Below are 17,702 nucleotides of genomic sequence, written 5' to 3'. Positions count from 1 at the left end.
TGTCTGGTGAATGCCTAATGTTTGGGGCCTGTACTACACTGGCCTGCAGTAAAATTGATATTGAATGACCTTCTAATATACCTCCAGCCACATAATTACTTGTTCTTTTCTGTCCGGTGAATGCCTAATGTTTGGAACCTCGGAGGAATTCAACACCTGTTGACGACGACCACGTGTGTTTTTTTTGTGCACGCTGACTGTGGACAGCACTCTTAGCGTCCGGCCACTGTTAGCACATCGCCATCCCCACCGCTGATCCGCTTCGGACGGCTGATCAGCGAGTTTAAATCTTTTTTTTTTTTTGCCTTTTTTTGGGTTTTCACTTTATTTATGTCGGTTGGGTTTAGGGCAAAGTCCGAGAACACCCTTGCCCCCACACACACTAAATAAAGTTTTCCACGCATGCACGCACACACACTCCCCTATGGTCTGCCGGATGTTCTCGGCCGAGGAGTTTGCCCTAGTGAGGACGACCTCACTTTCCTCTTGTCATCCGCGTCCTCCTCATCATCTAGCGATGATAATGAGCCCCCAAGGAGGCGGAGCAAGGTGACCCCCATGCCAGGGACCCTTTGGCCCACACTAGTACGAGCAGCTCTGGGGCTCGTACTAGTTTTCCGGCCGACCAGATAAGTCCACCTGAGCCTCCTACCAGTGAACTTGCATGGTGTACCCCAGAGGATTTTGAGCCTGTGATTCCAAATTTTGTTGGCCAACCAGGAATCCAGATTCTCACAGTGGGCTTTACTGAATATGACTATTTTAGTCTTTTTTTCAGTAACCATTTTGTTAATCTGATGGTGGAGCAAACAAACTTGTACGCCCAACAGTTTATTGCTCAACACCCGGGCTCCTTTTTGGCTAGGGCCAGTCGCTGGACTCCGGTCAGTGTAGCCGAGATGAGGACATTTTGGGGCCTCGTGCTGCACATGGGCCCTAGTAAAAAAAAAAACTGTGTCAGGCTATACTGGAGTGGGGACGTCCTCTACCAGAGCCCACTTTACAGTACAGCCATGACACGATCCTGTTTTGAGGCCATTCGGAAATGCCTGCAGTATGCAGCATGTCCCCCCCCCAAATTATGTACCTGGAAGGGAGGTCGCGGTTCATGAGTCTCTCTTTTCTTTCAAGGGGAGACTCATTTTCCGCCAGTATGTTCCCTCTAAGTGGGCGAGGTATGGCATGAAGCTGTACAAACTTTGTGAGAGTACCTCAGGGTACACTTACAAGTTTCGTGTGAACGAGGGGCGAGATTCCCGTATTCAACCCCCAGAATGTCCCCCCACTGCTAGATAAGGGTTACCACTTGTACATGGATAACTTCTATACTAGTATCCCCTTGTTCCAGTCCCTCGCCGCCAGATCCACGTCCGCTTGTGGGACCATGCTGAAAAATCAACGCAGCCTCCCTACCCTCCCAGGTACCTATCCCCAGGGTGAGACCCGTGCCGTTACCAGCGGAAACCTGTTGCTGGTCAGATATAAGGCCAAGAGGGATGTCCTTGTACTGTCCACAATTCATAGTAACAGCCTCACCCCTGTCCCTGTGCGAGATACCGCGGCAACAGTCCACAAGCCCGATTGTATCGTCGACTACAATCGGTATATGGGAGGAGTTGATTTATCTGATCAAGTCCTCAAGCCATATAACGGCATGCGTAAAACCCTGGCATGGTACAAAAAAGTTGCGGTCTACTTGGGACAGGTTGCCTTATACAACTCTTTTGTGCTGTCCCAGAGCGCTGGCAACACAGGGAAATTCCTTCAGTTCTATGAGGCAGTCCTCAAGGACCTGATCCTTCTGACTGGGAAAGAGCAGGTCGGAGTACCTCGGGAACTGTAGGCATCCGGATCGTCCCTGGCCAACACTTTCCAGGTGTGGTCCCCCATACTGGAAAGAAAGGACGGTCCCAAAAAAGGTGCAGAGTGTGTAACAGGAGGGTGATATGGAAGGACTCTGACGTGACCCGATCATCCGGGCCTCTGCATTATTGGTTGCTTTAGGGAGTACCACACTTCCATGGAGTACTAAATTTATAATCCTCTTCCCCAATTTTTATTCCATTTAGCCACTGACAATCGAGAAAAAAAACTATGGTTTTCAGACACCAAAAAATACCTTTTTTTTCAAATATGATATTTTGCAAAAATAAAAAAGTTGACATATTAGGTATCGCCGCGTCCGTAAGAATCTGCTCTATAAAAATATCTCATGACCTAATTCCTATTACTATTTTTTGGCAAATTTTCAATTTTAATCCATTTTTTCCAGTAACAAAGAAAGGGTTAACAGCCAAACAAAACGTTATATTTATTACCCTGATTCTGCAGTTTACAGAAACAGTACGTGTAAAAAAAAATAAAAAATCAAATAATTTAAAAAAGGTTAATTCCAAAATGAACAGGAATGAAAACGTTCTGGAGTTCAAGATCCTAATTGTGGTGGTGACACAACTTCCAGCAAGAAGTTGCCTGAAATTGCCTGTTGAAGACTCATAGATTTAGCTACCTACTGACAGTTTCTAACCGTGCAGGCTATCCTTACCAACCTCTACTGCTATAGAAGCAACTGTTTTTCAGTGGATACTTTTTTTGATATTGAAGTTTTGATTATCTATAGAGATGAGCGAATTTCCGCTTATGAAATTCGTTCACACTTCGGTTGTTGGTTAAAGGTGAATTGCGTTATGGTCCGTGGTAACGGAATCCACAATGCAATTCTATGACTTAATACCTTTAGAGGCATTCCGTCATAATAGAAGTCTGTGGGCAGCAAAATGGATTTGTCCCGTTTCCGTTATGCAGCCTATAGACTTCCATTATAAAGGAATGTATTACATTCCGTTACGGAATTGTGTAACGGAATCCATAACGCAATTCACCTTTAACCAACAACCAAAGTGTGAACGAATTTCATAAGCGGAAATTCGCTCACCCCCCTCCCCTTTATTATAATTGTCAGCCCAAAAGTCAGAGATATATAGAAAACCAGAAGATAGGAGTGGTGCCAAGAGTGGTCTGCATTATGCAACGCCATTTGTGTACTCTGTGTGATGGAATGCTTTCTAGACTCCATGGCTACACTTCATGTGGAACTAACAATAGCGGCTATGATGCAAACAGGTGAAGCGAAAATGGCCATGATATGTACAGAGCTGTCTGCAGCACGCATGGCATCCCGATAACGTTTTGTTGGAAGGTGACCGCTCTTTCTGTCATTTATTGTAGACATTACCAGGACTAGGGCAGGCCAGGGACTCGGTCACGGCGTTTTGGGCTGGCCTCCGCCTGGCGCCTTCAGTAGAGAAGGCGACAGTGTGTCACTGACTGAAAAGTTCCCGCTCCCGCCTCTTATTTACGCCGCGGGAAAGGCGTGGACGCGCATGCGCATCCTGTCCTCCCGGGCTGTGTAGTTTTACAGTTTAGCGGGGAATCTGAGGTAGCCGTAGAGAAGCTTGCTCTGTGTATGGAGTCTTCCCGGGCTCAAAATGTCGGCTAATTCGAGTCTGGTAAGTTACAGGCTGAAGAGTTTTGGCGGGGGGCAATGTGAGCTTTCGTCCATTACTGCGTCACTGCATTGTTCTGCGGCAGCTGTGTGTGAGACTACGGTGGGATTATTCTAGTTAGCACTCTAAGGGTTAAATGGTAGTCCTGCTCCGATTGTCAGGTGATTGAGGTGAACTACAAGTCTCAGGCTGCTGCTGGTGACATGAAGGATCTGGTAGGAGGACCTGCTGGTTGCATGCTTGTCATTCGGTCCCTTTTATATATTTTTTTGCACTTTCTAAGGCCTCATGCACACGAACTTCTATTTATTTTTTCGTGTCCGTTCTGTTTTTTTTTTTTTTTATATTTTTTTTTTGCAGACCGTATAGTAAAGCATTCCTTTCAATGTGTCTGCAAATAAAAAAAACAAAAACAGAAGTTACTCCGTGTGCATTCTGTTTTCCGTATGTCCGTTCCGCAAAAGAATAGAACATGTCCTATTGTTGTCCGTTTTAGGCATTGTTACAATGGATCCGCAAAAATAAACTGATGGCATACGAATGTCATCTCCTTTTTTTTTTTTTTTTTTTTTCAGAGCCGCAATTTGAGTACCGCGAAACACATACGGTCGTGTGCATGTAGCCTAAGAGTGAGTCACTGATAGATGTACATGATGGAGGTGTTATCAGAGACTGATAGCATTCTCTGTGTAAGGCCTCATGCACACAACCGTTGTTTTGGTCCGCATCCGAGCCGCAGTATTTGCGTCTTGGATGCGGACCCATTCATTTCAATGGGGCCGCAATAGATGCGGACAGCACTCCGTGTGCTTTCCGCATCTGTTGCTCCGTTCTGTGGGCCGCAAAAATAATATAACCTGTCCTATTCTTGTCAGTTTTGCGGACAAGAATAGGCAGTTATATTAATTGCAGAATGCACATGGACGCCACCTGTGTTTTGCGGATCTGCAATTTGCAGCCCGCAAAACACACAACGGCCGTGTGCAAGAGGCCTAAGTTTGTATACATAGCTATCAGCCACTGTTCTATACGGGGGAGGTGTTATCAGTGATTGATAGCATTCTCTGTGTAAGTGTGTATACAGGAATAGCTGTCAGTCACTGATAGTTGTACACAGGGGAGGTGTTATCAGTGATTGATAGTATTCTCTGTGTAAGTGTGTATGTCTAGATAGCTGTCAGTCACTGATAGTTGTACACAGGGGAGGTGTTATCAGTGATAGTATTCTCTGTGTAAGTGTGTATATATAGATAGCTGTCAGTCACTGATAGCTGTACACAGGGGAGGTGTTATCAGTGATTGATAGCATTCCCTGTGCAAGTGTGTATACAGAGATAGCTGTCAGTCACTGATTGTTGTACACACGGGAGGTGTTATCAGAGATTGATAGTATTCTCTGTGTAAGTGTGTATACAGAGATAGCTGTCAGTCACTGATAGCTGTACACAGGGGAGGTGTTATCAGTGATTGATAGTATTCTCTGTGTAAGGACTCCTTCACACAAACGTGTGATGCCTGTTGCCGTATTGCGGATCCGCAATACACTGGAACCGTTTCGTGGCCATTCCTCATCACGGGTGCGGACCCATTCATTTCAATGGGTCCGCAAATCCGGAGATGCGGAACAGAACACTACAGAAGCGTTACGAGTGCTTTCTGGGATTCCGTTCCGTGCTTCCACACCGCAAAAAGATAGAACAAGTTCTATCTTTTTGAGGAGCGGAAGGATCACGGACCCATTCAAGTGAATGGATCTGCGATCCCCATGCGCCTGCCCCACGGACGGTGCCTGTGCATTGCGGACCGCAATTTGTGGTCCACAGCACGGGCACGGGCTTCACACGTTCGTATGAACAAGCCCTAAGTGTGTATACATAGATAGCTGTCAGTCACTGATAGTTGTACACAGGGGAGGTGTTATCAGTGATTGATAGTATTCTCTGTGTAAATGTGTATACATAGCTGTCAGTCACTGATAGCTGTACACAGGGGAGATGTTATCAGTGATTGATAGTATTCTCTGTGTAAATGTGTATACATAGCTGTCAGTCACTGATAGCTGTACACAGGGGAGATGTTACCAGTGATCAAGAGCATTCTCTGCAGTCCTCCAGATGGCGACCAAAATGGTCGCCAATTGACTTAGAATTGCTGAATGGCGACAAGACTTTCTAGTCTTGTCGCCATTTGCGCCTTGACCCTCCGCTGCTCTGCCGCTTTCACATTAAACTGACATGGCACGCGCTGCTGTCGGCGTGTGCCATGTTCTTCTGAACAGCACAGGGGAGAAGGAGGCAGTCCCTCCCCCCTGCACCGCTGCTGCCACCAAAGGACTGATAGAAGCAAGGAGGAGGGGATATGTGCGGCACCTGATGGGTTAATAGCGGCGGATCGCAGTGCGCAGACATAGAGGCTGGGTGCCGGGTATGGGATATGGCCGGCACCCGCAGCGCAGCCTGCGTTTGTGTTAAGCATAAACTATATTCATTGGTGGCACAGTGCACTGAACCCCCCACCAACCCCAGTATTATAAAGGAGACTCATTGGTGGCGCAGTGCGCCCCCCCCAGTATTATAATTGGTGGCAGTGGCAGTGTAAGCCTGGGGCTCCGATCAGTTACCATGGCAGCCAGGACGCTATTGAAGCCCTGGCTGCCATAGTCTGCTCCCTGGTGCTGTGTGCACAGAGCAGCAGGGAGAGTGTGAAGTCCTATTCACCCTGATGGAGCTCTATCAGGGTGAATAGGACAAGGGATGAAAGATCCCAGGTTCTAGCCCCTAAGGGGGGTAATAGTTATTAAATAAAAAGTAAAAAAACACCAAAAAAAACACCAAAATATTAAGTTTAAATTAGCCCCTTGCCCAATTTTACATATGTAATTTTTTTTTATTGTTTATATATTTTATATCGCCACGCCTGAAAAAGTGCGAACTATAAAAATATCTCCTATGAGGTGAACGCCGTAACAGGAAAAAAAAAACTTGCAATTTACAATATTTTTGTCACCTTGTCCCGACAAAAATTAGGTTAGGACTGTTCTATTATGGTCCAGACATTCCATAAAATCTGGAATGCACTTTTTTGGTGGTTAATTTTTTTTACGTGGTATCGAGTATTGCAATACTTTTTTATGGTATCGAAATTATAATTTTTTTATTATACCTTAATTATATCTATTTTAAATTTGGCTCCTTGATATATTTTTTAGTTTGTAGACTGTGTAAATGTATACATAGATAGCTGTCAGTCACTGATAGTTGTACACAGGGGAGGTGTTATCAGTGATTGATAGCATTCTCTGTATAATGGCTAATTCTGACGGCTGTAGTGTTTTGCGGATCTGCAAAAAACACGGATACCAGCCTGTGTGCCTTCCAAAATTTGTGGATTGCAAATGGCTAGCACTATGATAGAAATGCTCTATGTTTTTTTGTGGGGCCATGGAACGTAATTACGGATGTAGAGAGCATGGAAGATTGAGTTAACATCATCCGACAGTGACTCATCATCAGTGGTCCAAAACGGATCACTTTTGCCCTAATGCTTTCTGAATGGATCCGCTTAGAAGGCATCAGTTTGCAGCGTCTGATGCAACTGAGCCAAACGGATCTGTCCTGGCACACAATGTATGTACGGATCCGTTTTCTATGGTGCAATCTGGCAAAATAGAAAACTGATTTGTCCTCCATTGACTTTCAGTGGTGTTCAAGGCGGATCCGTCATGGCTATGTTAAAGAGAATACAAACAGATCAGTTTTGAACGGATGTATGTGGTTGGATGCGTTTTTGAAGATCCATGACGGATCCGCACAAAACTCGAGTGTGAAAGTAGCCTTAGGCTACTTTCACACTTGTGTTCAGAGCGGATCTGTCTGGTGTCTGCACAGACGGATCCGCTCCTATAATGCAAACGATGGGATCCGTTCAGAACGGATCCGTTAGCATTATATTTCAGAAAAAATTCTAAGTCTGAAAGTTAGTCAGACGGATCCCGAAACATTTCCCAAACTCGGGTTCAGTTCCAAGTGCGTACAGTATTCAAAGTTTTATGTGAATCGACTTCGGATGTTTCATCCAAACTCTATTCACTCTTCCCTAGTCATAAATAAAATGGAATTTAAATGAACACCTACAACCTGGAATCCAAATGATCAGAAACTCCATCTTCACACTTTCCTGTAGGATCGGCTGATGGCATGACACACTATATCTCGAATGCCCTTGCAGTAAAGCCACATTCAGAAGGTGAATTTTTTTCTTTGAGGGTGACTTTTGAATTTATGCCACAGATTTGTAGTTTCACATGCTGTGGATTTAAAGGTCTTTTCCTAAACTTTTTTTTTTTTTTTTTTTACTGATGACCTGTCCTCTAGATAGGTCATGAGAGGAGTCACCAGATGGACACCAAACAGAATCGCACGCTGCACCAGGAGCTTTTAATAAAAAGTGTTTATTAAAACTAATAAAAAAAATAATAATAGACATGCTGCGCATTTCAGTGGCTGTCCACGGTCTTCTTCAGGCTGCGTCATCAAAGTATTTACATATATAATTTTTTAGGGGTGGTCAATATGGCCTAAAATCTATATTGCGATATAATTTGAAGCATGTGAGATATATATTGCGATATATTATTTTCTTCTGTATGTATACAAAAAATACAAATTACAAAACTTGGCCCAGAGCCAGTGCCATCAGCCCCATGGCATTTGCCATCATCATACATGATTGTCCTTCAGAGCCAGTGTAATTAGCCCCAAGCCCTATGGCATTTGCCATCAGACATGTCCCTCAGAGCCAGAGCCTCAGCCCTATGGCATTTGCCATCATCATCATACATGTCCCCCTGTGACCCAGTGCCATCAGCCCCATGGCATTTGCCATAATCTATCAGACTGTCTGATGATGGCAAATGCCATGGGGCGCTGATCTGATGGCACTGTCTCACTGGGGGACACATGTCTTATTCAGACATGTGTCCCCCAGTGAGCCAGCGCCATCAGATCAGCGCCCCATGGCATTTGCCATCGTCAGACATGTGTCCCCCTTGCTATATATTCAGACAGAGCAGCCAGTCTCAGTGCCATCAGATGATGATCAAGCACTATGCACGCACTATGACCCGACGCTGTGTGACGTCAGGACGACAGTGCAGCACACAGAGAAGAAGATGGAGCTGTGGCGCGGTGCCCCTACAGGAAAGGTAAGTACTGTCGCTGGGGACATGGCTAGGAGGGGGAGATGGTGTCACTGTGGGGGCAAGCTGGGGGCAGTTGGTGGCACGGGGGGGAAAGCTGGCGTCTAGTTGGTGGCACGGGGGGAAAGCTGGCGTCTAGTTGGTGGCACGGGGGGGCAAGCTGGCGTCTTTAGTTGGTAGCACGGGGGGGTCAAGCTGGCGTCTTTAGTTGGTGGCACGGTGGGGGAAAGCTGGTGCCTAGTTGGTGGCACGGTGGGGGCAAGCTGGCGCCTAGTTGGTGGCATGGGGGGCAAGCTGGCGCCTAGTTGGTGGCACTGGGGGGCAAGCTGGGTCTAGTTGGTGGCACTGGGGGCAGCATGTTTTTATTTTTTTATTTTATCTATTGCTTTAATACCTTTATTGAAGCTCCTGGTGCAGTGTGCGTTTCTTCTCAGCATTCATCTGGTGACTCCTCTTCTCTGTTATGCATTTCCGGCCAACCCATGGACATGCACGACGTTAAGCGCAACAACATGGGTATCCACTTGCTTTAGAGAAATGTCACCTTGTACCCGGCCCGAATCAGCTGCAGGTGAACTACTAATAAGTGTCAGTAACCTACGGTTACTGAATAAACACTACCGTTTATTTCAACAAGCATCTTGGTGACGCATATCATCTACTATGGCACCTTTTTGCCTTCTCACAACGGATAGTCATGATTCACATTGCTCCCACTGGGACTCACAGCATGTGTTTGGGAGGAAATCCTCGCTAACACGTGGAGCACACAAAACTCCATGCTGATTTTTATTTATTTTTTTTCCTAGTTTTTATTTTTTTTCTATCATATATAAATAACCCTCTCAAGACATAACCTTTATTAATTACATTAAAATAAACTGAACATAAATCCTCCCACAAAAAAAAAGGTGTATATCAATAGATACACCAAGTAAAACAAGATGTTCCTGACGTTATCACTTTGAATAAGTTCCTTTTTGGATACTGTTAAGGTTTGCTGATTTGCCGCAGATGGAAGCCAACATGCTGATGTTGCCATTGGCCAGATTTGAGTCTAGTTGCTGTGCTGGAGTGAATTTGGCTTATGTGGCAAGAGATTGCATGGTAATTCTTTTCTGCATTCAAGCAAAGTTTGTGGATAGGTTTTTACAAGTACGTGTGAACATGCTCTAAAGAGTGTTGTTTGCTTGCATACGTTTCATAGCTGTAGCTTATATCTAGAGATCTTTACATTGATCGCGTCCATGTGGAAGACTTTGTGAACAGGCTGTCTTTTGCATCTGTGATCCAGAAATCTTTGTTCAGTAAGAGATAAAAGCTCCACAAATGGTATTATCAGGAGTCGTGTAAATATGAACTTCTGTTCTGTCAAATCCTGCCCTCTCAGTGCCCAGCGCAGGGCTTCACTGAGAAGTACACTCTGCATTGAGCTGCTGCTCCTCTAAATACCTCTGCATTATTTTTCTTATACAGAACCAACTGAAGAAAAAGTACAGGAACAGATACTATGGATATCGGTAAGTGATGTGCCTTCTTTCTTTCATTCTCTTAAATTTGTAGTATGCATGTCAGTGTATGTACCTATTGTTGAAAAGTGACTGGAAAATGAAGCATGGCATTGGGGTCTGAGATCATTAAAACTCGTATCGTATGTTTTCTGATTGTGAGTCTATTGCAATTGTGGGGTTTCACTCTGGTATACAGGGTGTGCGGACGCAGTACAGAGGCAAATTACCAGTTCATAACCCTTTAAGGACATGTACTGCAGGCTGACCACGGCACGTGCAGGCTTCAGACATGTGCGGGGTGGCTATCGCATCTCCGCACTGCTTTGATGGGGACCCAGTGGTAGGGAAGGCAGCCCGATGCTTTCCAGGAGAGCCTGTGAGATCCAGCCCTCTGGATCTCATAGGCAGGAAGGCTGTAAGTATATTACAGTGTGTAATACACTTACAGCCAATGCATGACAATACAGAAGTATTGTCATGCATTGTAAAAGGCGATCAGACCCCCAAAAGTTGAAGTCCCAGAGTGTCAAAAAATAAAAAATGAGCCCCTACACAAGACAGTCGCCCAAAAAATAAATAGTCTTTCAGAATGTGGAGACACTAAAAATAATTTTTTTCAAAAATGCTTTTATGTAAAACTGAAACAAAACCCCAAAAAGTAGTCCTATTTCTATTTGTACCACAAGATCTAACCTGTCAGATGAATGTTGTGAATAACAAAAAATAAAAGCGATGCCAAAACAGCTTTTTTTTGTCACCTTACCTCACAAAGTGTAATATAAAACAACAAAAAAATCATATGTGCCCTAAAATAGTACCAACAAAACTGCTACCTTATCCCGTAGTTTCCAAAATTGGGTCACTTTTTTGGGAGTTTCTACTCTAGGGATGCATCAGGGGGTTTTCAAATGGGACATGGCAGCTTAAAATTATCCCAGTGAAATCTGCTTTCCAAAAACCATATGGCGTTCCTTTCCTTCTGCGCCCTGCCATGTGCCCGTACAGCAGTTTACAACCACATATGGGGTGTTAATGTAAACTACAGAATCAAGGCAATAAATATTGAGTTTTGTTTGGCTGTTAACCCTTTGTTAGTGGGAAAAAATATTTGTTTAAATGGAAAATCTGTCAAAAAGTGAAATTCGGAAATTTCATCTACATTTTCCATTAATTCTTGTGGAACACCTAAAGGGGTTAACAAAGTTTGCAAAATCAGTTTTTAATACCTTGAGGGGTGTAGTTTCTAAAATGGGGTCATTTTTGGGTGGTTTCTATTATGTAAGCCTCACAAAGTGACTTCAGACCTGAACTGTTTTTTAACCACTCCAGGACCGCCGTACGCAGGATTGCGTCCTGCCGGCGGCCCTGCTCTTCTGGGTGGACGCATATACGCGTCCTCCCGCGATACCCGAGATTTCCTGTGAACGCACGCAGGCGCGCTCACAGGAACGGAAGGTAAGAGAGTGGATCTCCAGCCTGCCAGCGGCGATCGCTCGCTGGCAGGCTGGAGATCAGATTTTTTTAACCCCTAACAGGTATATTAGACGCTGTTTTGATAACAGCGTCTAATATACCTGATACCTGGTCCTCTGGTGGTCCCTTTTGTTTGGATCGACCACCAGAGGACACGGGTAGATGTGTAAAGTGGCACCAAACACTACACCCCCCCCCCCTGTCACTTATTAACCCCTTATGAACCCATGATCACCCCATATAGACTCCCTGATCACCTCCCTATCATTGATCACCCCCCTGTCAGGCTCCGTTCAGACGTCCGTATGATTTTTACAGATCCACAGATACATGGATCGGATCCGCAAAACACATACGGACGTCTGAATGGAGCCTTACAGGGGGGTGATCAATGACAGGCGGGTGATCACCCATATAGATTCCCTGATCACCCCCCTGTCATTGATCACCCCCCTGTCAGGCTCCATTCAGACGTCCGCATGTGTTTTGCGGATCCGATCCATGTATCCATGGATCCGCAAAACACATGCGGACGTCTGAAAGGAGCCTTACCAGGGGGGTGATCAATGACAGGGGGGTGATCACCCATATACACTCCCTGATCACCCCCTGTCATTGATCACCCCCCTGTAAGGCTCCATTCAGACATCCGCATGTGTTTTGCGGATCCGATCCATGGATCCGTAAAAATCATTCGGACGTCTGAATGGAGCCTTACAGGGGGGTGATCAATGACAGGGGGGTGATCACCCATATACACTCCCTGATCACCCCCTGTCATTGATCACCCCCCTGTAAGGCTCCATTCAGACTTCCGAATGATTTTTACAGATCCATGGATACATGGATCGGATCCGCAAAACACATGCGGACGTTTGAATGGAGCCTTACAGGGGGGTGATCAATGACAGGGGGGTGATCAGGGAGTCTATATGGGTGATCACCCCCCCTGTAAGGCTCCATTCAGAATTTTTTTTGGCCCAAGTTAGCGGAAATATATATATTTTTTTTGTTTGTTTTTTCTTACTATGTCTCATATTCCACTAACTTGTGTCAAAAAATAAAATCTCACATGAACTCACCATACCCCTCACGGAATCCAAATGCGTAAACATTTTTAGACATTTATATTCCAGACTTCTTCTCACGCTTTAGGGCCCCTAAAAAGCCAGGGCAGTATAAATACCCCACATGTGACCCCATTTCGGAAAGAAGACACCCCAAGGTATTCCGTGAGGGGCATATTGAGTCCATGAAAGATTGAAATTTTTGTCCTAAGTTAGCGGAAAGTGAGACTTTGTAAGAAAAAAACAAAAAAAAATCAATTTCCGCTAAATTATGCAAAAAAAAAATATTCTATGAACTCGCCAGGCCCCTCATTGAATACCTTGGGGTGTCTTCTTTCCAAAGTGGGGTCACATGTGGGGTATTTATACTGCCCTGGCTTTTTAGGGGCCCGAAAGTGTGAGAAGAAGTTTGGGATCCAAATGTCTAAAAATGCCCTCCTAAAAGGAATTTGGGCACCTTTGCGCATCTAGGCTGCACATCTGGTATCGCCGTACTCAGGAGAAGTTGGGGAATGTGTTTTGGGGTGTCATTTTACATATACCCATGCTGGGTGAGAAAAATATCTTGGTCAAATGCCAACTTTTATATAAAAAAAATGGGAAAAGTTGTCTTTTGCCAAGATATTTCTCTCACCCAGCATGGTTATATGTAAAATGACACCCCAAAACACATTGCCCAACTTCTCCTGAGTACGGCGATACCAGATGTGTGACACTTTTTTGCAGCCAAGGTGGGCAAAGGGGCACATATTCCAAAGTGCACCTTTCGGATTTCACCGGTCATTTTTTACAGATTTCGATTGCAAAGTACTTCTCACACATTTGGGCCCCTAAATTGCCAGGGCAGTATAACTACGCCACAAGTGACCCCATTTTGGAAAGAAGACACCCCAAGGTATTCTGTGAGGGGCATGGCGAGTTCCTAGAATTTTTTATTTTTTGTCGCAAGTTAGTGGAATATGAGACTTTGTAAGAAAAAAAAAAAAAAAAAAAAAAAATCATAATGTTCCGCTAACTTGTGACAAAAAATAAAAAGTTCTATGAACTCACTATGCCCATCAGCGAATACCTTACGGTGTCTACTTTCCGAAATGGGGTCATTTGTGGGGGTTTTCTACTGTTTGTGCATTGTAGAACCTCAGGAATCATGACAGGTGCTCAGAAAGTCAGAGCTGTTTCAAAAAGCGGAAATTCACATTTTTGTACCATGGTGTGTAAACCCAAACCATTTTTATTTTTTTGCCCAAACATTTTTTTTTGATCAAAGACATGTAGAACAATAAATTTGGCGAAAAATTTATATATGGATGTCGGTTTTTTTGCAAAATTTTACAGCTGAAAGTGAAAAATGTTATTTTTTTGCAAAAAAATCGTTACATTTTGATTAATAACAAAAAAAGTAAAAATGTCAGCAGCAATAAAATACCACCAAATGAAAGCTCTATTAGTGAGAAGAAAAGGAGGTAAAATTCATTTGGGTGGTAAGTTGCATGACCGAGCGATAAACGGTGAAAGTAGTGTAGTGCCGAAGTGTAAAAAGTGCTCTGGTCATGAAGGGGGTTTCAGCTAGTGGGGTTGAAGTGGTTAAAGGGCAGACTTTTCAAAATGGGGTTACTTCTCAGGGGTTCCATGAAATAATTCATCCTAGAGCCTCTACAGTTGTCAGCAGTGGTATAAATCGCCAAATTGGCTCTCAAAATGTGCATGGGGCTGCTTATAGTTCTGAACCCTCTCAGGGCAAAATAGGGCCACAGGAAATACAGCATAAGGGCTCATACAGTAAAAAAATTATATATTTTTTTTTTTTCTGTGTCCGGTTTTTTGTTTATTTTTGTCGCCCATATGCGGTAGTCGCCCATATGCGATACTCCAGTACCCAGATGTAACTTCACCTCCTTTTACTATTTACGATTCATATAGAAAAAGCCGGACTAATAAGATCGTCCCCCCCCCCCACCCCCCACCCGCCTTGCAGGAAAAATATAAAAAAAAAAAAAGGAAATTTGTAAAATAAATAAATATATATATATATATATATATATATATATATATATATATATATATATATATATATATATATATAAAATTAAGAAATTCCGCAGCACATCCAGGTTGTAAGAAAGTAAAAAAAGACTTTATTCACCAAGCATGCGACGTTTCAATCCTCTCAATGGGATTTTCCTCAGGCAGTGACACTGCCTGAGGAAAATCCCATTGAGAGGATTGAAACGTCGCATGCTTGGTGAATAAAGTCTTTTTTTACTTTCTTACAACCTGGATGTGCTGCGGAATTTCTTAATTTTATACGTTTGGAGGTGGATCGCCTACCCAGCCGCTGGCACTCCGCATATACCTTACAGATAGTGGTGCTGCTCGCTCTCTCGCTCTCGCTCTCTCGCTCTCATCCTCTTTGTTTATACAAAATCCTCTCATAACTTTTCACTTTCTCAACCAAGCTCAACCAGTAGTTGCAGTCTGGAGCGGAAGAGCAGAACCATAATCTAGAAATGAGAAGCCTGCCCAAAAACATTACCTTGATCAATAGTTGCCGTTTTATAGGCTGGTAATTAACCTCTGATAAATCTCCCAGGACCCATATCCTGGGGGACAGGGGGACAACAATATTAACCCCTTAAGGACCGAGGACGTACCGGTACGCCCTATTTCCCGAGTCCTTAAGGACCGAGGACGTACCGGTACGTCCTGACTTAAAATCTGCATTCCGGCGCCGCGGGGGTTAATCGGAACGGGACGCCGGCTGAAATCATTCAGCCGGCATCCCGTAACAATGCAGGGGGGGGGTCATTTGACCCCCCCCCGTGTCGGCGATCGCAGCAAACCGCAGGTCAATTCAGACCTGCGGTTTGCTGCGCTTTTTGCAGTTTCTGATCCCCGCGGTCCCTGACCGCGGGGATCAGAAACTTCAGAGTGCCTAAAATCAATATTGCGCCCCCCTCCCTGCACCCCTGCATGATTTGATGGCGGCGGGTGGTGCAGGGGGGGTGTCGCAGGCAGTGGGGGCGTTGCGGGAGGCGGGCGGTGCGGCAGGCGGGATCGCGATCCCCCGCCCGCCTCCCATTGCATAATCGTTGGCGTCTAGTGGGTTATACCAGGGTGCCAGCACATTGCTGGCACCCTGGTATAAACGGCTGACATCGGTGATGCGATGTCAGCCGTTTAACCCTTTCCATGCAGCGGTCCGTACGGACCGCTGTATGGAAAAGGTTAACAGCGCAAGGAGCTCCCTCCCTCTCCGATCGGGGGGCTGCTGTGCCTTTGCAGCCCCCCGATGGGAGAGGGAGAGAGCCCCCAGAGAGCCCCCCGAAGCCCCGTCCTCACCCTTCCCCGTCTGCGAAGTTGTGACAGACGGGGAAGGTTCCCATGGCAACAGGACGCCTGCTCAGGCGTCCTGCTGTCCATGGTGCTGAACAGATCTGTGCTGAAAGCATAGATCTGTTCAGTGTAAGTAAAATACAGTGCAGAAAACTATATAGGTTCTGTACTGTATTTTACAGACATCAGACCCACTGGATCTTCAAGAACCAAGTGGGTCTGGGTCCAATTTTTTTTTTAAAAAAAGTGAAAAAAGTTAAGATAAAATAAAAAAACATTTATCACTGAATAAAAATAAAAATAAAAAAATACACTACACATATTAGGTATCGCCGCGTCCGTAACGACCTGATCTATAAAACGGTCATGTTACTTTCCCCGCACGGTGAACGCCATAAAAATAAAAAAATAAAAACTATGAGAAAATTGAAATTTTGCCCACCTTACTTCCCAAAAAAGGTAATAAAAGTGATCAAAAAAGTCGCATGTACGCCAAAATAGTACCAATAAAACCGTCATCTCATCCCGCAAAAAATGAGACCCTACTCAAGATAATCGCCCAAAAACTGAAAAAACTATGGCTCTTAGACTATGGAAACACTAAAACATGATTTTTTTTGTTTCAAAAATATAATAATTGTGTAAAACTTTTATAAATAAAGTATACATATTAGGTATCGCCGCGTCCGTATCGACCGGCTCTATAAAATTATCACATGACCTAACCCCTCAGGTGAGCACCGTAAAAAAAAAAGAAAAAAAGTGTAAAAAAAGCAATTTTTTGCCATCTTACGTCACAAAAAGTGTAATAGCAAGCGATCAAAAAGTCATATGCACCCCAAAATAGTGCCAATCAAACCGTCATCTCATCCCGCAAAAAATTAGACCCTACTCAAGATAATCGCCCAAAAACTGTAAAAACTATGGCTCTTAGACTATGGAGACACTAAACAATTTTTTGGTTTTAAAAATGAAGTTATTGTATAAAACTTACATAAATAAAAAAAATTGTATACATATTAGGTATCGCCGCGTCCGTGACCACCTGCTCTATAAAATTACCACATGATCTAACCTGTCAGATGAATGTTGTAAATAACAAAAAAAAAAAACGTGCCAAAAAAGCTATTTCTTGTTACCTTGCCGCACAAAAAGTGTAATATAGAGCAACCAAAAATCATATGTACCCTAAACTAGTACCAACAATACTGCCACCCTATTCCGTACTTTCTAAAATGGGGTCACTTTTTTGGAGTTTCTACTCTAGGGGTGCATCAGGGGGGCTTCAAATGGGACATGGTGTCAAAAAAACTGTCCAGCAAAATCTGCCTTCCAAAAACCGTATGGCATTCCTTTCCTTCTGTGCCCTGCCGTGTGCCCGTACAGCAGTTTACGACCACATATGGGGTGTTTCTGTAAACTACAGAATCAGGGCCATAAATAATGAGTTTTGTTTGGCTGTTAACCCTTGCTTTGTAACTGGAAAAAAAATATTAAAATGGAAAATCTGCCAAAAAAGTGAAATTTTGAAATTGTATCTCTATTTTCCATTAAATCTTGTGCAACACCTAAAGGGTTGACAAAGTTTGTAAAATCAGTTTTGAATACCTTGAGG

General features: G+C 44.1%; 1 protein-coding gene across 1 annotated transcript in view; it reads left to right on the top strand.

Annotated features, from left to right (window-relative positions):
* The first annotated feature begins 3,375 nt into the window (after positions 1 to 3,375).
* The window catches only part of LOC122926738 (altered inheritance of mitochondria protein 21-like), a 175,110-nt gene continuing 160,783 nt past the window's right edge, over positions 3,376 to 17,702 (top strand). Inside the window, exons 1-2 of the mRNA XM_044278212.1 lie at positions 3,376 to 3,509; positions 10,180 to 10,223. Of these exons, the coding sequence (XP_044134147.1) occupies positions 3,489 to 3,509; positions 10,180 to 10,223 (65 nt within the window). The 5' untranslated portion in view covers positions 3,376 to 3,488. The remainder of the gene's footprint in view (positions 3,510 to 10,179; positions 10,224 to 17,702) is intronic.

Source organism: Bufo gargarizans, chromosome 1, assembly GCF_014858855.1.
Source record: "Bufo gargarizans isolate SCDJY-AF-19 chromosome 1, ASM1485885v1, whole genome shotgun sequence".
Classification (NCBI taxonomy): Eukaryota; Metazoa; Chordata; class Amphibia; order Anura; family Bufonidae; genus Bufo; species Bufo gargarizans.
This window is presented reverse-complemented; position numbering and strand designations above follow the sequence as displayed.